The sequence below is a fragment of the Podarcis cretensis genome, assembly GCF_951804945.1.
Source record: "Podarcis cretensis genome assembly, chromosome: 4".
In the NCBI taxonomy this organism is placed as follows: domain Eukaryota; kingdom Metazoa; phylum Chordata; class Lepidosauria; order Squamata; family Lacertidae; genus Podarcis; species Podarcis cretensis.
In genome coordinates, this window is record NC_137173.1 from 3,751,117 (window position 1) to 3,774,830 (window position 23,714).

Genomic DNA, 23,714 nt, shown 5'->3' on the forward strand with positions numbered 1-23,714 from the left:
TGGGTCTCCTGAGTAATGGCAACCGAGTGCAGGAGCCATCCGTCAATTGCCTCCACCTGTACCGGTTCCGGCTTGTCCTGGAGTGGCACCTGATGATGGGCGGCGAAGGCAGAGTCCATATAGGAGCGGGTTGCCCCTGAATCTACCAGAGCTTGGGTGAGAATCCAGGGCCCGCCAGGGGGTATAGACGCACCAGAACCATGAGGTGTTGCAATTCCACCGGTGAGGGCCCATCATGCGATGTCTGGGACCCCAGGTAGCCTGAGCCATCGGCTACTGGGGTTGGCCATTTCCTTGTGGCTGGCGTTTTCTCAGGACAGGATTACACATAGTGTCCACTCCCGCCGCAGTAGAGACACAGGTTCCCCTCCAGACGCCGAGTCTTCTCCGAGGGGGAGAGGCGAGGCCACGCTGCCGCAAGCTGCATTGGCTCCTCCAGTGACTTGGCTGTGGCCGTGAAACTGCTGGGAAGGACCGGAGCCGGGAGCCGGGAGTGCTGGCGGCCCTGAGCCTGGCGATGGTCCTCCAACCGATTGTCTATCTGCAGGCTCCGCTGAATGAGGGCGTCCAGCGTGGCGGGGCGATCCATCATGGCCAGCTGGTCCAGTATGTCATCTGAAAGCCCCTTGAGATACTGGTCCTGAAGGTTGCAGTCATTCCAGAACAAGTCCTGTGCCAACAACCGAAATTCTGTGCCGTAGGCGGCCACAGTGGACTTGTCCTGTTTCAACTGCCGAATCTCCCGATTGGCTTGATTCCCCTTCTGAGGGTTGCCGAACGCAGTTTCCAGATAGTTGCAAAACCCTGTATAGTCTGTCAGCAAGGGAGAGTCTTGCCGGGGCAGCGGCAATGCCCACTTGGCCGCCCGGTCCTTGAGCAAGCTGATCAGGAAGTGCACCTTGGTGCGGTCATCAGGGAATTCCAGGCTCGCCCCTAATATACAGCTTGGCTTGGGCAAGAAACATGGGAAAGCTGGCCGGGGGGGGGGGGACCCATTGAATTTCTCTGGCAGGGCCACTGGGTACTTGCCAGAAGCTGGGGCATCGGCCCCAGGAGCTGGTAAGGCGTCCAAACGCTGCTGAAGCACTGTAGCTGCATTGCTTGGCTGCTGAACGGTGTGGGTCAAGACCTGGTTTTCCTGAGCCAATGCCACCAGCACAGCCGCCTGGTCAGCCATGGCTTCTGGTTCCTCCCGAACGCACCCCAACGAAGGGGGAGTGCGGATGTGGCGGGAGCAAACTGTGCTGGTCCCATGGGTTACTGGAGAGGCTAGGTCCAAGTCCGGTTCGTGGTCAAAGGTGCAACGTGGAGGCAGTCCGTAGTAGCTGAAGCTGGGTGCAGGGCAGGGAGTTGGGTGAAGTCAGGAACCGGGTTGCAAGCAGGGAGCCAGGGCGGGTCAGGAGATCAGGCAGGAACTAGCAACCAACAATGTTGCTCCCGCAATTTGGGACTGGGGCTTTCCGGCTTTTATCTGCCCCGAGGCATAGGGCGGCCCTGATCCTCTGGTGACTCGCCTCTCTAACCCTGACCCTCTGCAGCTCAGGAGAGGCTGGATCTTCCTCCAGCAGCTGAAAGGCAAAAGTCAGTCTGTCAGTTCCTCACAAAGGGAGGGCTTCTCCACCTCCGAGAGTGCAGAGTGGGGGGCAAGGAGGGCAGGTCTGAGTCCCTGCTCTGGTTCTCTCCAATACTCACCTCTGGGGGAGGGATGTGCAACTGCAGCACATCTGCAAAGACAAGGACATGGGGACAGGTGAGTCCATCCCTGAGCACCTGGCAAGGCTATTTCAAGAGTTTTCTCCTGGATTCCAAGTCCTACTGCAGGGGAGGAGGGACATCCCAGCCTTGGGGGCCAATCCTGGCCTCCTTCAACCAGAATGTGGCTCCCCAGGCCAGGGGTAGGCAAACTAAGGCCTGGGGACGGGATGCGGCCCAATCGTCTTCTCACTCTGGCCTGCAGATGATTCGGGAATCAGTTTTAACATGAGTAGAATGTGTCCTTTTATTTAAAATGCATCTCTGGGTTATTTGTGGGGTATAGGAATTGGTTCACCTCCCCCCCAAAAATATAGTCTGACACCCCCCCACACATGGTCTGAGGGACGGTGGACTGACTCATGGCTGAAAAAGGTTGCTGCCCCCTGCCCCAGGCTAACAAGATGGTCAATATCCGGTTCCACTCCACCCTGTTAAAATTTAAATAACAAAATGGATCCCAACTTTCAGAGCATGTAAACCACATGAGTGGAATGACCCCTGTGCCACTCACAGAAATAGGATTAAATTCTTTCTCCCACCTTTAAAGTAAACCTCTAAGTAACGAAACCAAATCGACCCAAGTCTGCCTTCCTCTGCCAACCTCAACTTCGCTCTTCAAGCCAAAAGACAGCACTTCCCCATCCGCGGGCAAAACCCCCTGGCCTTTCATTGGTACTCGCTACCGAGAAGGGCCTCTGCCTGGTTCCCTGTAGCTTTGCTTCTCGCAATGAGGGAACCGCCTAAAGGCCCTTGGAGCTGGACCTCAGTGTCCGGGCAGAACAATGGGGGTGGAGACGCTCTTTTGGGTATGCTGGGCCGAGGCCGTTTAGGGCTTTAAAGGTCAACACCAACACTTTGAATTGTGCTCGGAAACGTAGTGGGAGCCAATGTAGGTCTTTCAAGACCGGTGTTATACCTCAGCACGGTGCAGGGACTGACTGAGCGGGCGGTGAGATGTTTTCAGCCTCGAACACTTGGCGGGTACTGAAATGGCGGTGAAGGACAGATTCACGACCCTGGCGGGCTGGATTTGGCCCGTGGGACATAGTTTGAGGACCCCTGGTCTACACTGACTGGCAGCAGCTCCTCAGAGTTTCAGGCAGGGATTTCGTCCGGCCCTTGCAGTAGATGTCAGGGGCTGACCCTGGGACATTCTGCATGCCAAGCAGGTGCTCTAGGGCTCCCCATATTTCACTAGCCTTTCAACGTTATGCTATTAGCAACTGTAAAGATTCCATTTGCCTCTTTCGAAAGGAGAAAACTCACCTGATCAATTTAATAAATTATAATAATAATAATACATTTATACTCTGCCCATCTGGTTGGGTTTCCCCAGCCACTCTGGGCGGCTTCCAACAAAATATTAAAATCAAGTATTAAAAGCTTCCCTAAACATAATAACAACAACCATCCATTTTCTAGAAAGGGAAATGGCATACTTTTGTATATTAGTATAAAAAGCATGCATAAGAAGGTATTACTCATTTATGATGAGAATAGGATTTATTTATTGTGAACTTCGCTTGGTTCCTCCTTGGCAGCCAGTGCGATTGTTTCAGCAGGGCTCGAACTCAGGACCCGCTGCCTTGAGGGTCATCTAAGAGCAGTTGGGCACAGATCGGACGGCCATCTGCCATGGATGCTTTAGCTGAGATTCCTGTATTACTGGGGGTTGTAGTAATAATAATAATAATAATAATAATAATAATAATAATTTATACCCCGCCCATCTGGCTGGGTTTCCCCAGCCACTCTGGGCAGCTTCCAATCAAACACTAAAATACAATAACCTATTAAACAGGGCTGCCTGTTTAGGGAACTAGACCCGGCCCCCTCTTGCTTTGGGTTGGACTAGATGACCCTGGGATCCCCTCCTCTCTCTCCACTCCGGAATTCCAGGAGGAGCTTCCTTGCCTCCTGCAAAGCCCTTTTCCCTGCAGGCTCTTCCTCTGGTTTCTGGCCAAGGGAGGGAGATGCTCAGAGTCCAGCCAAGAGCCTCACCCCCAAAAGGATATCTGGGCATGGGCGGAGCCAGGGGGAGCAGTTGCCCCCCTAAATGCATAAAAAAATAAGAATCTGAGGTTCTGCCAAGCGAGAGAAGGCTGAGCTGGAGGGACTCCGCTTTGCAAGGGTTAAAGGGAAGTGAGCTGCTTTCCTAGAGAGGCCAGGAAGCCAGGGGGGGCAGGTCCTCCAGAGCCAAGGCCCCTCCCTCCCCAGTCCTTTCCTGCAAGGAAGGGGGGGGGTGTTGCTTTGTGTCTCTCCTGCAAGGGCTGCCTCGCTCTCCCCTCCTGGGATCTGGTGAGTCTCCTCTCTCTCTCTCTGGGGTCTGGTGGGGGTCCCAGGGCTGCAGCAGGGGAGGGGGCCTGGGGGGCTGACCTGCTCCTGCAGGGGGGGACCCCAAGTCAGGGGGGAGGAGAGGGTCCTGCCAGGGAGGGGCCAGGTCTGCCACGCTCTCCTTCCTGCAGATCAGAGGATCCCAAACTCATTTGGCCCTCCGCCCCCCCCCTTTCAGAAAAAATCTCCCTTCTTTAAACAAAGGAGTCCCTGGGACTTTAAATCTGTGTGAATTCACTCAGCCTAATTGCACAACAGAGGAAACATGTGCAAATGGTTTTCCAAAGCTGGACGAGGAGGTGGACTAGCCCCCCCCAAAAAAAAAGTAGGAAAGAGAGGCCTGGAATAAAGAGAGGGATCCCAGCCCAGAGTCTGGCTGCTGCATTGGGGACCAGTTTCCCAGTCGTCTCCCAGGGCAGCTCCCCACGGAGGCCACTGCAGCAATCCCCTCGCACCCAGAGCATGGCATCCCAGGACCACATCCTCTCTGTCCCAAAGGGATTGGTGCTGGCAAAGCAGCCGGGAATGGGCGCCGCTACTCACCGAACCTCGAGGCACCTTGGCATCAGTGGCTGTGTGTGCGTTAATAGTAATAATAATAATATAAAAATAAAAAATTACCCTCCTAAATTTCAAGGGAGATGTCTTTGACCCTGCCCACTTGGCCCTCAGGGGGTTGGCCAGATACATACCTGGCCCTCAGAGCAAAGAAAAAGGGACCCCGCCCCAGAAGTCTATTCTGAGAGTGGCAGAGAGTCCAAGTGCAAGAAAAGGAGACAGAAGCAGCGGAGTGGGTGTAGGTGTGGGGGGCGACTCCTGAGGACCCCCACTAGAACCCAGCATCCATTTTTCACAAGATAGAAACGACTCCTTTGTCAGTAGGTTCCGACGTCTTCAATTGACTGGAAGGATGGAGAAACCAGGTTGATTCATCTCTCAGAAATCCCTTCAGTTGCCTCCACATTTTGCATTGCTAGAAGGCTAGAGACTTGTTTCTTCTCTTTCAAAAAGATAGCTCATGGTCTGGGATGTGGTGCAGTCATGCTTGCTCAGGGAACCATTTCCCCCCCTGTCCTACAGATTCTATAACAGAACAATGTATTTGCTTTGTAGGATTTGCTAGAGCTTCTCATTTAGACGGGCAGAACTTGGCAGAAGACCAAAGGGTTCCTTCCGATCTCTCAGAGGCTTCCTAAGAGCACAGATGGATGAGCAAGACTCAGCTGGCCCTGGATCAGGAAGAGGCCATGCCAACCAAACTGGGAACAGTGGGGGGTTCTGGAAAAACTCTGTGCAGAAGATCCTGGGTGAGGTGGACACCCTCCGCTCAGAGGTGCAGAGCCAGCAGTTGAGGCAGTTTTGCTGCCAGGAGGCCAAAGGACCCCGAGAGGTTTGCAGCCGACTCTACCACCTTGACCATCAGTGGCTGAAGCCAGAAAGGCACACGAAAGCTGAGATGCTGGACCTGGTGATCTTGGAGCAGTTCCTGGCTGTCCTTCCACTGGAGATGGAGAGCTGGGTGAGGGAATGCGGAGCGGAGACCAGTTCGCAGGCGGTGGCCCTGGCCGAAGGTTTCCTCCTGAGTCAGGCAGAGGAGAGAAAGCAGGTGAGAGAGACTTTCCTCTGGATACTCCCAAGGGGCTCCCATCAGGACAGAGAACATCCCATAATGGTCTGCTGATGGCCCATCCATTTTCTGAGAAGGCATCCATGGAATAAGATCTCATACCCTTCAAGTCTCTTTCTAGTATTTCTCCCCTTCTCTGTTTTGAATCCTTGTTTCTTTTTCAGGGAAAGGATCTCTTTGCAGAAATGGACCTGGATTCCTGTGAGGCAGAGAGGCCTCCGTTGGACACCAGAGAGAGGCTACTGGGTAAGGAGGAAGGTGGTTTTTCTCCACTGGTCTCATTCTGTTGGTTTTCCAATTCATCTGAGGGTTCTTTTCATCTTGTTTTGGGGGGAGACAGTTGGGAACAAGGGTCCAGAGGAGGAGAGATGTATTTCTGCACAACAAACATATGAAATGGGCACAAACGTCCAAATGCACTCAGCAGGTAAGGTTTTCTCAAAGGCCCATCTGTAGTTAGAGATGCCCTGTTTCACCTGTGAGAGAATCAGGCACTCCTGGCGACCTGCTTACCTTTTTTCTCTTGCAGGTGGCAGAAGGATGCCGGCAAGACCTCCTGATCCGCCTTTTCATGGGGGCAGAAGGGAAGCAGCGGCTGTGGAACAAGATCAGGTCAGGGGAAGCTGCCTTGTGGGGACAGAGGCCGAGGGATGGAGCAATGTCATGGACTGGTTGGGCACAGAGGAATGGTGGGAGGAAGCAGCCGGGGAACCAGGAAAGGAAGACGGCTCAGAGCCGAAGGAGTGGAGGTGGAGGAAGGATGAGCAGTCAGAGGGAGAAGAGGGAGAAGCCTGGGAAGAGGAGGTGTCAGAAGCTGAAAGGGTGATAGAATCATAGAATCATTGAATCGGAAGAGACCACAAGGGCCATCGAGTCCAACCCCCTGCCAAGCAGGAAACACCATCAGAGCACTTCTGAGATATGGTTGTCAAGCCTCTGCTTAAAGACCTCCAAAGAAGGAGACTCCACCACGTTCCTTGGCAGCAAATTCCACTGTCGAACAGCTCTTACTGTCAGGAAGTTCTTCCTAATGTTTAGGTGAAATCTTCTTTCTTGTAGTTTGGAACCATTGCTCCGTGTCTGCTTCTCTGGAGCAGCAGAAAACAACCTTTCTCCCTCCTCTATGTGACATCCTTTTATATATTTGAACTAAACTGGGCTAAACATGCCCAGCTCCCTTAGCCGTTCCTCATAAGGCATCGTTTCCAGGCCTTTGACCATTTTGGTTGCCCTCCTCTGGACACGTTCCAGTTTGTCAGTGTCCTTCTTGAACTGCGGTGCCCAGAACTGGACACAGTACTCCAGGTGAGGTCTGACCAGAGCAGAATACAGTGGCACTATTACTTCCCTTGATCTAGATGCTATACTCCTATTGATGCAGCCCAGAATTGCATTGGCTTTTTTAGCTGCCGCGTCACACTGTTGGCTCATGTCAAGTTTGTGGTCAACCAATACTCCTAGATCCTTTTCACATGTACTGCTCTCAAGCCAGGTGTCACCCATCTTGTATTTGTGCCTCTCATTTTTTTTGCCCAAGTGCAATACTTTACATTTCTCACTGTTAAAATTCATCTTGTTTGTTTTGGCCCAGATCTCTAATCTGTCAAGGTCGTTTTGAAGTGTGATCCTGTCCTCTGGGGTGTTAGCCACCCCTTCCAGTTTGGTGTCATCTGCAAATTTGATCAGGATGCCCTAGAGTCCATCATCCAAGTCGTTGATAAAGATGTTGAATAAGACCGGGCCCAAGACAGAACCCTGTGGCACCCCACTAGTCACTCTTCTCCAGAATGAAGAGGAACCATTGATGAGCACCCTTTGGGTTCGGTCAGACAGCCAGTTACAAATCCACTGAGTGGTAGCATAGTCAAGACCGCATTTTACCAGCTTCTTTACAAGAATATCATGGGGCACCTTGTCAAATGCCTTGCTGAAATCAACGTAGGCTACATCCACTGCGTTCCCTTCATCTACCAGGCTTGTTATTCTGTCAAAAAATGAGATCAGGTTAGTCTGACATGACTTATTTTTCAGAAATCCATCCTGACTATTGGTGATCGCAGCATTCCTTTCTAGGTGCTCACAGACTGTTTGCTTAATGATCTGCTCCAGAATCTTCCCTGGTATTGATGTCAGACTGACTGGGCGGTAATTATTTGGTTCCTCTCTTTTCCCCTTTTTGAAAATAGGGACAACATTTGCCCTCCTCCAGTCTGCTGGGACTTCGCCTGTTCTCCAGGAATTCTCAAAGATGACTGCCAGTGGTTCTGAGATCACATCTGCCAGTTCTTTTAATACTCTTGGATGCAGTTCATCTGGCCCTGGAGACTTGAATACATCTAAACTAGCCAAGTATTCTTGTACTATCTCCTTAGTTATTCTGGGCTGTGTTTCCTCTGCTGAATCATTTGCTCCAAATTCTTCAGGTCGGGCATTGTTTTCTTTATTGGAGAAGACTGAGGCAAAGAAGGCATTGAGGAGTTCAGCCCTTTCTGTGTCCCCTGTTTGCATTTCACCATCTTCTCCTCTGAGTGACCCCACTGTTCTTTGTTCTTCCTTTTGCTACGAACATACCCATAAAAGCCTTTTTTGTTGCTTTTAACCTCTCTAGCAAGCCTGATTTCATTCTGTGCTTTAGCTTTTCTGACTTTGTGTCTACACGTGCGGGCTATTTGTTTGAATTCCTCTTCCATTTCCATTTTTTGTACACATCCTTTTTTAAACTTAACTCAGTTAAAAGTTCTTTAGATAGCCACCCTGGCTTCTTTAGGCACCTTCCATGCTTCTGTCTCATTGGTATTGCCTGAAGTTGTACTTTTACTATCTCCCTCTTAACAAACTCCCAGCCATCATGAACTCCCTTTCCTTTTTGTATTACTGTCCATGGGATCTCACCCAGCACTTCCCTAAGTTTTATGAAGTCGGCTTTCTTAAAGTCAAGAAATTGAGTCCTAGTATGCTTGGCTGGAAAGGACCTAACAGAAGCAGAAGACATCAAGAAGAGGTGGCAAGAATACACAGAGGAATTATACCAGAAAGAAACGGATGTCTCATATACCCCAGGTAGTGTGGTTGCTGACCTTGAGCCAGACATCCTGGAGAGTGAAGTCAAATGGGCCTTAGAAAGCACTGCAAATAACAAGGCCAGTGGAAGTGATGGTATTCCAGCTGAACTATTTAAAATTTTAAAAGATGATGCTGTTAAGGTGCTACACTCAATATGCCAGCAAGTTTGGAAAACTCAGCAGTGGCCAGAAGATTGGAGAAGATCAGTCTACATCCCAATCCCAAAGAAGGGCAGTGCCAAAGAATGCTCCAACTATCGCACAATTGCACTAATTTCTCACGCTAGCAAGGTTATGCTTAAAATTCTACAAGGAAGGCTCAAGCAGTATGTGGACCGAGAACTCCCAGAAGTGCAAGCTGGATTTAGAAGAGGCAGAGGAACCAGAGAGCAAATTGCAAACATGCGCTGGATTATGGAGAAAGCTAGAGAGTTCCAGAAAGACATTTACTTCTGCTTCATTGACTATGCAAAAGCCTTTGACTGTGTCGACCATGGCAAACTATGGCAAGTTCTTAAAGAAATGGGAGTGCCTGATCACCTCATCTGTCTCCTGAGAAATCTCTATGTGGGACAAGAAGCTACAGTTAGAACTGGATATGGAACAACTGACTGGTTCAAAATTGGGAAAGGAGTACGACAAGGCTGCATTTTGTCTCCCTGCTTATTTAACTTATATGCAGAATTCATCATGCGAAAGGCTGGGCTGGATGAATCCCTAGCCGGAATTAAGATTGCCGGAAGAAATATCAACAACCTCAGATATGCACATGACACAACCTTGGTGGCAGAAAGTGAGGAGGAATTAAAGAACCTTTTATTGAGGGTGAAAGAGGAGAGTGCAAAATATGGTCTGAAGCTCAACATCAAAAAAACGAAGATCATAGCTACTGGTCCCATCACCTCCTGGCAAATAGAAGGGGAAGAAATGGAGGCAGTGAGAGATTTTACTTTCTTGGGCTCCATGATCACTGCAGATGGTGACAGCAGCCACGAAATTAAAAGACGCCTGCTTCTTGGGAGAAGGGCAATGACAGGCCTAGACAGCATCTTGAGAAGTAGAGACATCACCTTGCCAACAAAGGTCCGTATAGTTAAAGCTATGGTTTTTCCAGTAGTGATGTATGGAAGTGAGAGCTGGACCATAAAGAAGGCTGATCGCCGAAGAATTGATGCTTTTGAATTATGGTGCTGGAGGAGACTCTTGAGAGTCCCATGGACTGCAAGAAGATCAAACCTCTCCATTCTGAAGGAAATCAGCCCTGAGTGCTCACTGGAAGGACAGATTGTGAAGCTGAGGCTCCAGTACTTTGGCCACCTCATGAGAAGAGAAGACTCCCTGGAGAAGACCCTGATGTTGGGAAAGATGGAGGGCACAAGGAGAAGGGGGCGACAGAGGACGAGATGGTTGGATAGTGTTTTCGAGGTTACCAGCATGAGTCTGACCAAGCTGCGGGGGGCAGTGGAGGACAGGAGTGCCTGGCGTTCTCTGGTCCATGGGGTCACGAAGAGTCGGACACGACTAAACGACTAAACAACAACAACATGCTTGGCTGCTCCTTTCCGCTGTATAGTAAACTTCAGAAGAGCATGATCACTCACGCCTAATGATCCTTCCACTTCTACCCCACTAACCAGGTCATCAACATTGGTTAGGACCAGATCTAAAATGGCTGTTCCTCTTGTTGCTTCTCCCACTTTCTGGACAATGAAGTTGTCTGCAAGGCCAGTGAGGAATTTGTTTGACCTTATGCTCTTGGCTGAGTTTGACATCCAACAAATATCCGGGTAATTGAAGTCACCCATTACTACTATCTCCCTTCCTTTTGCATAATAAGGTATAGTAGGGCATAGTCGTGAGCTTGCATAATATGGCATAGTAGTGAGCTGGGAGACTCTGTGGCAGAATGCAGTGCAGAATCAAAGGCAGAAGAGGAAGGAGGCGAGTTGGAGAGGAAGGTCGAGAGGCAGAGGTGAGTCAGGATAAGGAGGAACCACCGGTGGCTCCCTCTCCTTCTGCCAAAAGCCACCTTCCCTGCTTGTCTCTCAGAGCCAGGAGATCCCCTGCAATGCAGGAATCTCTGCTAGGTCATCCAAGACAGATGGCCATCCAAAAGAGGCTTATTTTATTTCTAGATTGATAACTGAGTGCAAAAATAGGTATCTAAGCAGAGTACAAATGAGTACAAAAGAGAACAAATAGCGGCCTGGATTCACCTAACCAGCCCCATCGGCTGCAAAATGGGGCCTGCCTCCAATTCCTCCCCTTCTCCATGCCCCCATGAACCCCTTGAATTTGGCTCTAGTTCTTAGGAGGGAACAGCTCAGGAGGAGAGGAGAAAGTGGATCCTTCCATTGGGGAAACTGGAATGCATGCCTATGCAGAATGACTTGAATAACACAAGGTGGAGTACCACCTATTTGCACAAAAACGAATACCCATAATTTAAACTTAGAATAAAATAAGCATCCATAAATAAAATGTGCAGCAAAGCAATCCTATTGAAACAACAACTCTGCGTGAGTGCCTGAGGGCCCTGCTCCTGCCACTCACCACCTGGCCCAGGGCGGGGCCTGAAGCCTCATAAGGACAGTTGCTGTTGCTGCTGCTCCTGCTGGCCAGGAGGACTCGGAGCGGCGCAATGTTCTTTTTAAAAATTTCTTTTTTCCCTTTTGATTACTTTTTTTGTGGGGGGTGGGATGGATGTTTGGTTGGGTTCGCACAGCAACCCAGGCCTTGTGGGCGGCGGGGGGGGGGGTTGCAGTTCCATGGTCGGATCACTTCCTTTTTTAAAAAAATAATAATATTTATTAAGGTTTTGAAAGGTTACAAAATTAAAGAAAAAGAAAAGAAATAAAGAGCAAAAACACAGAAAAAAAAACAATTAAGAAAAAAAAAAACAAATCAATCCTTCCATAACTTATCTTTCATTTGCTTGTTTCCTTGACCTCCTCACACCTCCCTTTTTGTATTCTAGTTCAATTAGCAATTTCAGCAAATCCTTTCCATCTTTGTTTTTATCCTAATAATTTATCTTAATATAATGTAACTTTACATTCTCACTACGTAACAATCTATTTTTACCTAATCTTTTATAACATTTCTGCTAAAACCACGTAACTTGATTCCAACATCCTTCTAACATTCCTTAATTTTACAATGTTTCTGTAAATAAACTTTAAATTTCTTCCAATCTTCTATCACCGACTCTTCTCCCTAGTCTCAGATTCTGCCAGTCATTTCCGCCAGTTCCATGTAGTCCATCACCTTCATCTGCCATTCTTCCCGGGTGGGTAGATCTTGTGTCTTCCAATACTTTGCAATAAGTATTCTTGCTGCTGTTGTAGCATACATAAAAAAGTTCTATCCTTCTTTGACACCGATTGGCCGACCATGCCCAGGAGAAAGGCCTCTGGTTTCTTCAGAAAGGTATATTTAAATACCTTTTTCATTTCATTATACATCATCTCCCAGAAAGTCTTAATCCTTGGGCATGTCCACCAAAGGTGAAAGAATGTACCTTCAGTCTCTTTACATTTCCAGCATTTATTATCAGGCAAATGATATATTTTTACGAGCTTGACTGGGGTCATGTACCACCTGTAAATCATTTTCATTATATTCTCTCTTAGGGCATTACATGCCGTGAACTTCATAACCGTTCCCAGTCAGCCATCATAATATTATGTCCAACATCTTGTGCCCATTTAATCATAGCTGATTTCACCGTTTCATTCTGAGTATTCCATTTCAACAGCAGGTTATACATTCTTGACAAGTTCTTAGTTTTGGGGTCTAACAGTTCTGTTTCCAATTTTGATTTTTCCACCTGGAAGCAACCCAGGCCTTGTGGGCGGGGAGGGGGGTTGCAGTGCCATGGTCAGACCACTTCCTGGTGCAACTGGACTTCTCTGCGACCCTTCCCCTCTGCATGGAGGTGGGACCGATTCAGATGGTCCGCCCCCACCACTTAATGGCTCCAAATGGTTTCCATAGAGTGGTAGGGTATGCTTTATCCCATGTTGATGGCCTTTCAGCTGATTCCCTGGTGGCCCGCTGGAATGTGGAGTTAACCAGGGCTATTGACTGTTTGGCTCCGAAGCGCCCTCTTCGATTGCATGGAGCCCAGACAGCCCTGTGGTTTTCCACGGATCTGAGGGAAATGAAACAATCAATGAGACGGCTAGAGCGCCGGTGACGGATAACTCATTCTGAAGCTGACCAGACACGGGTTAGAGCTCATTGTCGAGCCTACCAAGTGGCGATAGCAATGGAAAGGAAGACTTTCTTCGCCACCTCTATTGCATCTGCAGAAAACAGCAGCAGGAGACTTTTTCAGGGGGTTCACAATTTAGTGGAACCACCTGCTACATCGGGGCCCAGTATGGGCCACATGATCTCCTGCAATGATTTTGCAAAGTTTTTTGCAGATAAAGTTGCTCAGATTCAGGAAGAGGTAGACTCCACCGTGAGAGCAGGGCCGGGGCGGGAGAGTGCTAGTGTCCTGTCTAGGCAGGTTGTGTGGGATCAGTTCTAATCTGTTACCTCCGAGTATGTGGACAGGCTGCTTGGACAAGTGAAACCGACCACCTGTCTCCTTGATTCTTGCCCATCCTGGCTTATAAAAACTAGCCAGGAAGGGCTGGGAGATGGGCTTTGTGGGATCATGAATGCTTCTCTCTGTGAGGGAGCCTTCCCAGACCCGCTGAAAGAGGCGGTTATCAAACCGCTTATTAAAGAACCATCTTTAGATGCTGCCAATATAGCTAACTATCACCCAGTCTCAAATCTTCCATTCTTGGGCAAGGTGATTGAGCGAGTGGTTGCTGAACAACTCCAGGCACGCCTGGAAGAAGTGCACCATTTGGATCTCTTCCAGTCGGGATTCAGGCCTCATCATGGGACTGAAACTGCCTTGGTCGCACTGGTTCTCTTTCCTAGTTCTGCTGGATCTCTCAGCGGCATTTGATACCATCGACCATAACATCCTTCTGGACCGTCTTGAGGGGCTGGGAGCTGGGGGCACTGTCATACAGTGGTTCCGCTCCTTCCTCCTGGGCCGTGTCCAAAAAGTGGGGGGGGGGATGAGTGTTCAGACCCCTGGGCTCTCACTTGTGGGGTGCCTCAGGGTTCCGTCCTCTCCCCCATGCTTTTCAGCATCTACATGCAGCTGCTGGGAGAGATCATCAGGGGGTTTGGGCTGGGTGTTCATCAGTATGCAGATGAAAAAGAAGAAGAGAAGAGTTTGGATTTGATATCCCGCCTTTCACTCCCCTTCAGGAGTCTCAAAGCGGCTAACAATCTCCTTTCCCTTCCTCCCCCACAACAAACACTCTGTGAAGTGAGTGGGGCTGAGAGACTTCAGAGAAGTGTTACTGGCCCAAGCTCACGCAGCAGCTGCATGTGGAGGAGCGGAGACGCGAACCTGTCCAACATGAGACAATGATACCCAGCTCTACCTCTCTTTCAAATCGGAACCAGTGAAGGCGGTGAAATTTCTGTGTGAGAGTCTAGAGGCGGTTGGAGGATGGATGGCGGCTAACAGATTGAGGTTGAATCCTGACAAGACAGAAGTACTATTTTGGGCGGACAGGAGGCGTTGTGTGGGGGACTCCCTGGTCCTGAATGGGGTAACTGTGCCCCTGAAGGACCAGGTGCGCAGCCTGGGAGTCTAATTCTGGACTCCCAGCTATCTATGGGGGCACATGTCAATTGTGTGTCCAGGGGAGCTGTTTATCAGCTCCATCTTGTATGCAGGCTGAGACCCTCCCTGCCCGCAGACTGTCTCTCCAGAGTGGTGCATGCTCTGGTTATCTCTCGCTTGGACTACTGTAATGCGCTCTATGTGGGGCTACCTTTGAAGGTGACCCGGAAACTACAACTAATCCAAAATGCGGCAGCTAGACTGGTGACTGGGAGTGGCCGCCGAGACCATATAAAACCGGTCTTGAAAGACCTACACTGGCTCCCAGAATGTTTCTGAGCACAATTCAAAGTGTTGGTGCTGACCTTGAAAGCCCTAAACGGCCTCGGTTCAGTATACCTGAAGGAGCGTCTCCACCTCCATCGTTCTGTCACAGCTAAAATGGCCGCTGTTTCTTTAATGCAAATAAAGCTGGGTCAGCATGACTCAGAGGCTTGCAGCAGATTGTATATATATAGTGAGAAATGTTAGTTTGTTGCCGAGGCTGGTGTTTGGGTTGGTTGGTTGGTTGGTTGGTTGGTTGGTTGGTTGGTTAGTTAGTTAGTTAGTTAGTTAGTTAGTTAGTTAGTTAGTTAGTTAGTTAGTGCTGGTGTATATAGTTATTCAGTCGTGTTTTGCACAAAGACTTTTAAGAATAAAACTCTGCAAGGATATTCTCGTGGACTCTTTTTGTGCTGACAAGGGTCCGAGGACCAGGCTGAGGAGACAAAGGGAGGTCAGAACCTTTCCCTCCTTTTTTTGCTTTTTACAAACACTGACAGGTTATGGGCCCAGTGTTTCTGAGCATGTGCAGAGTGCAAAACGACTGACAGCATCTCAGCAGGGAGCTGGTGAGTCCTGGTGGTGTACGAAGCCAGTGGCTGTGCGTTGGAGCAGTTGGTGGCTGCAGTTGATTATCTGCAACAGTCAGGAGGACTTTAAGACCCTGGGGAAGCCAGCTGATGGAAAAGACTCAATCTATCTTGCTGATGGTCATAGAAGCAAGATTGATGGCCAGGGAACATGTTTCCTGCAGTGCTTGAACACTACTCTACCAGAGACTCTGTTTGTCAGCAGTTTGGACTATTGTTTACTGTCTGTAAGCTGTTTGATTAATGCAGGGTATAGTGTTAAGTTCACGCAGGATGGCTGTCTGATAAAGAATGGAACTCAGGTATGTGGCCATGCAAAGTTGGAAAATGGGTTATATGTAATGCAGGACAAGCCTGTTAAAGCTGATAATTTACCAGTTCATAAGGGGTGTGTACATGAATTGCACAGAAAACTGGGTCACACCAATTTCCGTGCGCTTTCAGAGATGCAAAAGGTGTGCAAGAATCTAAAAGTAAATAGCTGTAACACTTTCCTAGATTGCAATGTATGTAAAATGGCCAAATCTAAGAGGAAGCCTGTGGCTTCTAAAACTGACAGAATATCTAAAGAGGTTTTAGAACTTGTCCATTGTGACGTGATATGTCCTTTTCCACAGAAGACTGAAGGGGGCACCAGATATGCTTTTCTGGTAATAGATGATAAATCACGTTTTCATAGAATCATAGAATCATAGAGTTGGAAGAGACCACAAGGGCCATCGAGTCCAACCCCCTGCCAAGCAGGAAACACCATCAGAGCACTCCTGACATATGGTTGTCAAGCCTCTGCTTAGTTGGTTGTTTTTGTTAAAGCAGAAATCTGAGTGTTTCCCCACATTCAGAGAATGGGTTGCCCAAGCTGAAAAGCTCTTCGCTCGCCCTGTTGTGCAGTTGCAAACAGATAGGGGTGGAGAATTTCTGAACAAACAATTTGGGGCATGGTTGCGACGTAAGGGGATCACTTACCGTTTGACTAACCCTTATAGCCCTGCTGAAAATGGTCTGTGTGAAAGACGTGGGGCTGTGATACAGTCAGTAAAGGACTGCCTGCTAGTGGATGCAGGATTGGGTCACAACCATAGGCTGTGGGGCGAGGCTTTTCTGACAGCAAATTTTTTGATTAATAGAACCTGGTCTAGCTCTATAAAAGATATTCCTTATCGTGTGTTGTTTGGGAAAGAACCAGAGTGGACAGTGCTCCATAACTGGGGTTCTTGGGCACATGTAAATATCCCCAAAGCTCAGCGCCAGAAAGGGGGTGCTAGAGCGCAGAAACTGCGGTTTGTGGGATATCAGTCCTATGGCAAAGGGTGGCATTTCAATTTACGCCCAGGACGCGTGGTTCTGTCACGAAGCGCAGACTTCGCTGACCAGGACAGATGGACTGCGATCCATGCCAACCCAGATTGCCTACTGCCCCTGCAAGTAAGAGAAGAGGCTTCTTCTCAGCCATTGGCAACACAGGAGCAGGATGAGGAGGGGGCACAGATTTCCCCAAAAGATGTGGCAATAGATAATACTTCTCTAGAGGAAGAGGAAGAAGAGCCAGAGATAAGGGGGGAAGAAGAAGTAGTTGTGCCTAGGCGCTCCCAGCATTCAAACAAGGGTGTACCTCCTTAGCGTTTGACCCTAGGAGGAGTGAGAGTATGCAATGTGAGTTGTGTGGAACCACAAAGTTATAATGAAGTCTTAGACTTTACCCCCTGGGGAACGTGCTTTGTGGGAACAAGATATGAAAGAAGAAATGGACTCTTTTAAATGTAACAAAGTGTTTGAGGTCATAATGCCACCACCTGGTGGCAGAGTGGTGTCATGCAAGTGGGTTTACAAAAGGAAAACCCTTGCATCTAGGGAACCACGTTTTCGAGCCAGATTAGTAGCCAAAGGGTTCACTCAAATTAAAGGGGAGAGTTATGATGAAGTGTTTTCTCCCACTGTAAAGAGTGAAACTTTTCATTTAATGCTTTCCATTGCTGCTGTAAGACAACTAACAGTGCACCATTTTGATGTTGATGCTGCATATCTGCATGCAAATTTAGACCATGAAGTGTTAATAAGACAACCTCCTGGGTTTGAAGAGGAGAATGGTGCAGTCTGGCGTTTGAAAAAAGCTGTTTACGGTCTCAAACAAAGTGGAAGGTGTTGGAACCAGTGTTTAAATGAAGCCCTTGTAAAACTTGGATTTAAAAGGAGTGTGGCTGATCCATGCCTGTACACCAAGGGGACAGGCAACAAATATCTAATGCTCTTAGTCTTTGTTGATGATTTGCTTGTAGCAGGGAGTTCCACAGATGAGATCCAGAAGCTCACAAGTCAACTGGAAAAGAGGTTTAAGCTTAAAGCCTTCGGGCCTGTAAGCAATTACTTGGGAGTAGAAGTAAGGCAGGAAGCAGATGGAAGCTTCCTATTGAGCCAGAAAGAGAAAATTCTTCATTTGAAGGCATGGAAAACTGCAAGCCAATTCAGACTCCCATGACACCAGATTTCCCAAAGACAGTGTGACAGGATGTGATGATGAATTTGATCAGCCTGAGTTGTATCACTCAAAAATAGGATCACTATTGTATTTAAGCCAGTGGTCAAGGTCAGACATTTCATGTGCTGCAAATGTTCTGAGCCAACATTTATCTAAACCCAGTACTGCCGATTGGTGTGCTTTGAAAAGGCTTATCAGATATCTAAAGGGGACATTAAATGCATGTTTGAAGATATCTAGTACACAAGACGAAAAACTATAAGTATTTGTTGATGCGGACTGGGAAAGCTGTGTAGCTACCAGAAAATCTACAAGTGGAATGGTTATGATGTTTGCCAATTCCATAATTGGATGGAGGTCAAAGAAACAAGGATTTGTTGTGACCTCGTCCTGTGAGGCAGAATATGGGAGCCTGTCGCTAGCATGCAATGAAATCATGTGGTTTACACAGATACTAAAAGATCTAGATTGTAAAGTTGATTTGCCTATCCAAGTGTATGAAGATAGCCAATCGTGCATTGCATTAGCGGGCTCAGAAATAATGAAATCTGCATCAAAACATATTGCTATCCGTCATGCGAATGTTAGAGATTGTGTACAGAATGGGGTGATCAAACTGGAGTATTGTCAATCACAAGATAATATTGCTGATTTGTTTTCTAAGCCTTTGCCAGCAACATTCCATAATGAATTAACGACAAAACTGGGTTTATGTATATAATGTATGTATGTATTGTTTCTGTTGGGGTTTTTCGCATTTAAGAAACAGAAGGGGTGCCATGGCTAAAATGGCCGCTGTTTCTTTAATGCGAATAAAGCTGGGTCAGCATGACTCAGCGGCTTGCAGCAGGTTGTATATATATATATATAGTGAGAAATGTTTGTTGCTGAGGCTGGTGTTTGGGTTGGTTGGTTGGTTAGTTAGTGATGGTGTATATAGTTATTCAGTCGTGTTTTGCACAAAGACTTTTAAGAATAAAACTGCAAGGATATTCTCGTGGACTCTTTTTGTGCTGACAAGGGTCCGGGGACCAGGCTGAGGAGACAAAGGGATGTCAGAACCTTTTCCTCCTTTTTTTGCTTTTTACAAACACTGACACGTTCTTCCCAGACAGTGAGATCCAGTGTTGAGGGCCTTCTGGCGGTTCCCTCCCTGTGAGAAGCCAAGTTACAGGGAACCAGGCAGAGGGCCTTCTCGGTAGTGGCACCCGCCCTGTGGAAAGCCCTCCCACCAGATGTCAAAGAGAAAAATAACTACAAAATTTTTAGAAGACAGCTAAAGGCAGCCCTGTTTAGGGACACTTTTAATGTTTAAGAGATTATTGTATTTTCGTGTTTTTTGGAAGCCGCCCAGAGTGGCTGGGGAAGCCCAGCCAGATGGGCGGGGTATATATAATAAATTATGATTATGATTATGATTATGATTAACAGGAAGGAAACCCCAGAGCATTGTGGAGCAGATCATATTTCTGCTGTCTCAGAGGCGGACATTTCCCTTTTTCTTTTAGGGTCCAGTGTGCTTTGAAGATGTCACTGTTCGTTTCACGGACGAGGAGTGGGCGTTGCTGGATCCTGACCAGAGAGCTCTGCATAAGGACGTCATGGAGGAGAATCGTGGGATCGTGGCCTCTCTTGGTAAGGCTCCCTGTGGGATCGTCATATCTGCCTGGAAATTTAAAAAATACCTCTATGTGACCAGCCTCAGATATTTTCACAGAATTCAACAGCGCCCCCTATAACACCTGGGAACCTAACACCCCCATAATAAACAGTAACTTACAGTTTTTTCTTTGAACAATCTTCTTCAAAATATTGCTTTTTCTACCACGATTGGGCTGGTGTGAACTTCCCAGGCCATCTTCAGTGTCAGCTTCAAACTTCCACAATTTTGACCACTGCTATATATCAGACAAAACAACATTCAACAAGTCTTCAGAATCTAATAATAAATATGTTGGTAAAATGACAAACAATACAGGTAATGAACACAAACCCAACTCCCTTCAGTTCTTTTCCATTTGTTCCTGAGGCTCTAATCCCTTTTTGTCTCCATTGCAGATTCTGATGAATTGGAAATTGAGAGCAAAGGTGGCCACGATAAAATCCCCAGGGAGGAGAAGCCACGTAAAAATTTGGAGGGTGGAGAAAGCTGCAGTCAGAGCTCCAATTCCACTTCCCATCAACAAAATCTCATTGGAAAGAAACTCTATCAGTGCATGGAATGTGGAAAAAGCTTCAGGAAGAGCTCCTATCTCATTTCCCATAAAAGAATTCATACAGGGGAGAAACCCTATCAGTGTGTGGAATGTGGAAAGAGCTTCAGTCAGAGCTCCTCTCTGACTTCCCATCAAAGAATTCATACAGGGGGAAACCCCTATGAGTGCATGGAATGTGGAAAGAGCTTCAGAAATAGCTCCTCTCTCACTTACCATAAACGAATTCATACAGGGGAGAAACCCTATCAGTGCGTGGAATGTGGAAAGAACTTCAGGAATAGTTCCATTCTCGCTAAGCATCAAAAAATTCATGCAGGGGAGAAACCCTATCAGTGTGTCAAATGTGGAAAGAGCTTCAGTCAGAGATCCCATCTCACTTACCATCAAAGAATTCATACAGGGGAGAAACCCTATCAGTGTGTGGAATGTGGAAAGAACTTCAGGAACAGCTCCAATCTCACTTGCCATCAAAGAATTCATACAGGAGAGAAACCCTATCAGTGTGTGGAATGTGGAAAGAGCTTCGGGAAGAGCTCCAATCTCACTTCCCATCAAAGAATTCATACAGAAGAGAAACTCTATCAGGGTGTGGAATGTGGAAAGAGCTTCACTCACAGCCACAGTCTCACTTCCCATCAAAGAATTCATACAGGGGAGAAACCCTATCACTGTGCGGAATGTGGAAAAAGCTTCATTAGAAACTCCCATCTCACTTCCCATCAAAGAATTCATACAGGGGAGAAACCCTATCAGTGTGTGGAATGTGGAAAGAGCTTCACTCAGAGCTCCTCTCTCATTTCCCATAAAAGAATTCATACAGGGGAGAAACCCTATCAGTGTGTGGAATGTGGAAAGAGCTTCACAGGTAGTTCCTCTCTCATTTCCCATAAAAGAATTCATACAGGGGAGAAACCCTATCAGTGTGTGGAATGTGGAAAGAGCTTCAGTCAGAGCTCCTCTCTCACTTTCCATCAAAGAATTCATACAGGGGAGAAACCCTATCAGTGTGCAGAATGTGGAAAGAGCTTCACTGAAAGCTCCTCTCTGACTTCCCATCAAAGAATTCATACAGGGGGAAACCCCTATGAGTGCATGGAATGTGGAAAGAGCTTCAGAAATAGCTCCTCTCTCACTTACCATAAACGAATTCATACAGGGGAGAAACCCTATCAGTGCATGGAATGTGGAAAGAGCTTCAGTCAGAGCTTCTCTTACACTTTACATCAAAGAATTCATACAGGGGAGAAACCCTATCAGTGTGTGGAATGTGGAAAGAGCTTCAGTCAGAGCTCCTCTCTCACTTTACATCAAAGAATTCATACAGGGGAGAAACCCTATCAGTGTGTGGAATGTGGAAAGAGCTTCAGTCAGAACTCCTCTCTCACTTTACATCAAAGAATTCATACAGGGGAGAAACCCTATCAGTGTGCGGAATGTGGAAAGAACTTCAGTCAGAGCTCCTATCTCATTTCCCATAAAAGAATTCATACAGGAGAGAAACCCTATCAGTGTGTGGAATGTGGAAAGAGCTTCAGTCAGAGCTCCCATCTCAATTCCCATCAAAGAATCCATACAATGGTTGGAAAAACCATTATACAGCTTTAGGAACCAGGCAGACGCACCTTTTTAACCAGACTTTTGGCTGATGGACTTCTAATGCCCTTTAAATATGTGGGTTTTTTGTTTTTTGTTTTTTATTTTGTAACCATCCTGAGACCTGTGGGTGTAGGGAATAGGTGCCAACTCTTATACGCCTAGTGGTCTTTGCCCCACCCCCAATAAAATATTTAAGGATGCCACCCCCCAGTTTTTGGTGTGCTTTTTTCAAACACAACCTTTTATTCTTCTGCAACTTGCCATACAATTTCTCTTTCAATTTGCCCTCTTAAAAAATAAAAAAAATAAACTCAGAAAGGTCATGAGGAAAACAAAATACAAGAAGATACAAACATGGGCAGGTCCCATCTTTGCGGGCAAAATGCAAAAGTTGCTTTGAAGGAGGCTTTCCCAAACTTGGGTCCCCAACAGCTCCCGGGCTGCAGTTTCCATCATCCCTCCCCATTGGTTCTGCTAGCAAGGGATGATGGGAGTTGTAGTCCAAAACCAGCTGGAGACCCAAGTTTGCTTTAAAGGGAAAGTAGGCTGGCCTTGTGACACCCTCTGCTGGCCAAAAGCACTGCCCCAGAATCTGAACCACCCCCAGTACTGCTAATTGGAATTAATAGAGCGCAAAACTGAAGTTTGATCGGCACTTCAACCTCTAGGGAGGTTCTAGGTGCTTTCTGCACCACCTAGAGTACCCACAGAATTGTGGCTTCTACTGGGAACACACCAGCATTGTGGTACGATAAGGTAAAAGCAAATAAAGCGTTTAAAAATCATATTGTTAAAAAAGCACTGTTTAATGTCTGGATAAGATACAAGAATTTGTTAGAAAAGAAAACCCCAAGATGGTTGTCACCAATGGAAGCGAAGGCACAGAAAAAACTCAATATGGAGGCCAAATGGCTGAAATATTGGGAAATTCTGGAACAAGATGGAGACAGAATAAAACTGCAGAGCTTTGAAAAATAGAAAAACAAAGTGCGAGATTGGCTCCATTATTATCAAATATTGGAGGCATATAATTTGGACAAAAAAGTTGGTATCCAGGTTGAAAAATCAAAATTGGAAACAGAATTGTTAGATTCAAAAATCAAGAATCTGTCAAGAATGTATAACTTGCTGTTGAAATGCAACACTCAGGATGAAATGGTGAAATCAGCTATGATTAAATGGGCACAAGATGTTGGACATAACATAATGATGGCTGACTGGGAACAGTTATGGACCACAGGTATGAAATTCACGACATGTAATGCCCTAAGAGAAAATTTAATGAAAATGATTTATAGGTGGTATATGACACCAGTCAAGCTTGCAAAAATTTACCATTTGCCCGATAATAAATGTTGGAAATGTAATGAGACTGAAGGTACATTCTTTCACCTTTGGTGGAGATGCCCAAGGATTAAGACATTCTGGGAGATGATTTATAATGAAATGAAAAAGGTATTCAAATATACCTTCCTGAAGAAACCAGAGGCCTTTCTCCTGGGCATGGTCGGCCAATTGGTGCCAAAGAAGGACAGAACTTTTTTTATGTATGCAACAACAGCAGCAAGAATACTCATCACGAAGTATTGGAAGACACAAGATTTACCCACCCGGGAAGAATGGCAGATGAAGTTGATGGACCTTATGGAACTGGCGGAAATGACTGGCAGAATCTGAGACCAGGGAGAAGAGTCGGTGGAAGAAGACTGGAAAAAGTTTAAAGACTATTTACAGAAATACTGTAAAATTAATGAATGTTAGAAAAATGTGGGAATGAAGTTATATGGCTTTAGTAGAAATGTTATAAGGAATTAAGTATAAATAGATTATTAGAGTATTAAAGGAAAATATAAGGTTAGAATATGTTAAGGTAATTATAGGATAGAAAACAGAGGAAGATGGAAAGGAATTGCTGAAACAATTAATAGAAGTGAAATACAAAAAGGGAGGTGTAAGGAGGTCGTTGAAATAAGTGAATGAAAGATAAGATATTGAAATTGTTTGATGTGTTTTAAACTGTTTTTGCTTTGTTTTGTTAGTTTAATGTGTTAGTGTTATGCAGTGTTTTTGTATTGTATTGTATTGTTCTTTTT

At 46.8% G+C, this 23,714-nt stretch overlaps 1 protein-coding gene across 2 annotated transcripts; it reads left to right on the forward strand.

The window, feature by feature from the left end:
* Positions 1-3,963: 3,963 nt before the first annotated feature.
* On the forward strand, positions 3,964-21,931 carry LOC307214698 (uncharacterized protein). Of its 2 annotated transcripts, XM_079973598.1 has the most exons (6): positions 3,964-4,053; positions 5,203-5,695; positions 5,881-5,974; positions 6,246-6,328; positions 19,318-19,444; positions 19,868-21,931. In XM_079973598.1, the coding sequence occupies exons 2-6, from the start codon at positions 5,294-5,296 to the stop codon at positions 21,628-21,630; spliced, it is 2,469 nt and encodes an 822-aa protein (XP_079829724.1). In that variant the 5' UTR covers positions 3,964-4,053; positions 5,203-5,293; the 3' UTR covers positions 21,631-21,931. The 2 variants fall into 2 exon arrangements, with proteins under 2 accessions (XP_079829724.1, XP_079829725.1); XM_079973599.1 differs by lacking the exons at positions 3,964-4,053; positions 5,203-5,695; positions 5,881-5,974; positions 6,246-6,328; positions 19,318-19,444 and adding an exon at positions 19,463-19,787.
* Positions 21,932-23,714: the final 1,783 nt, after the last annotated feature.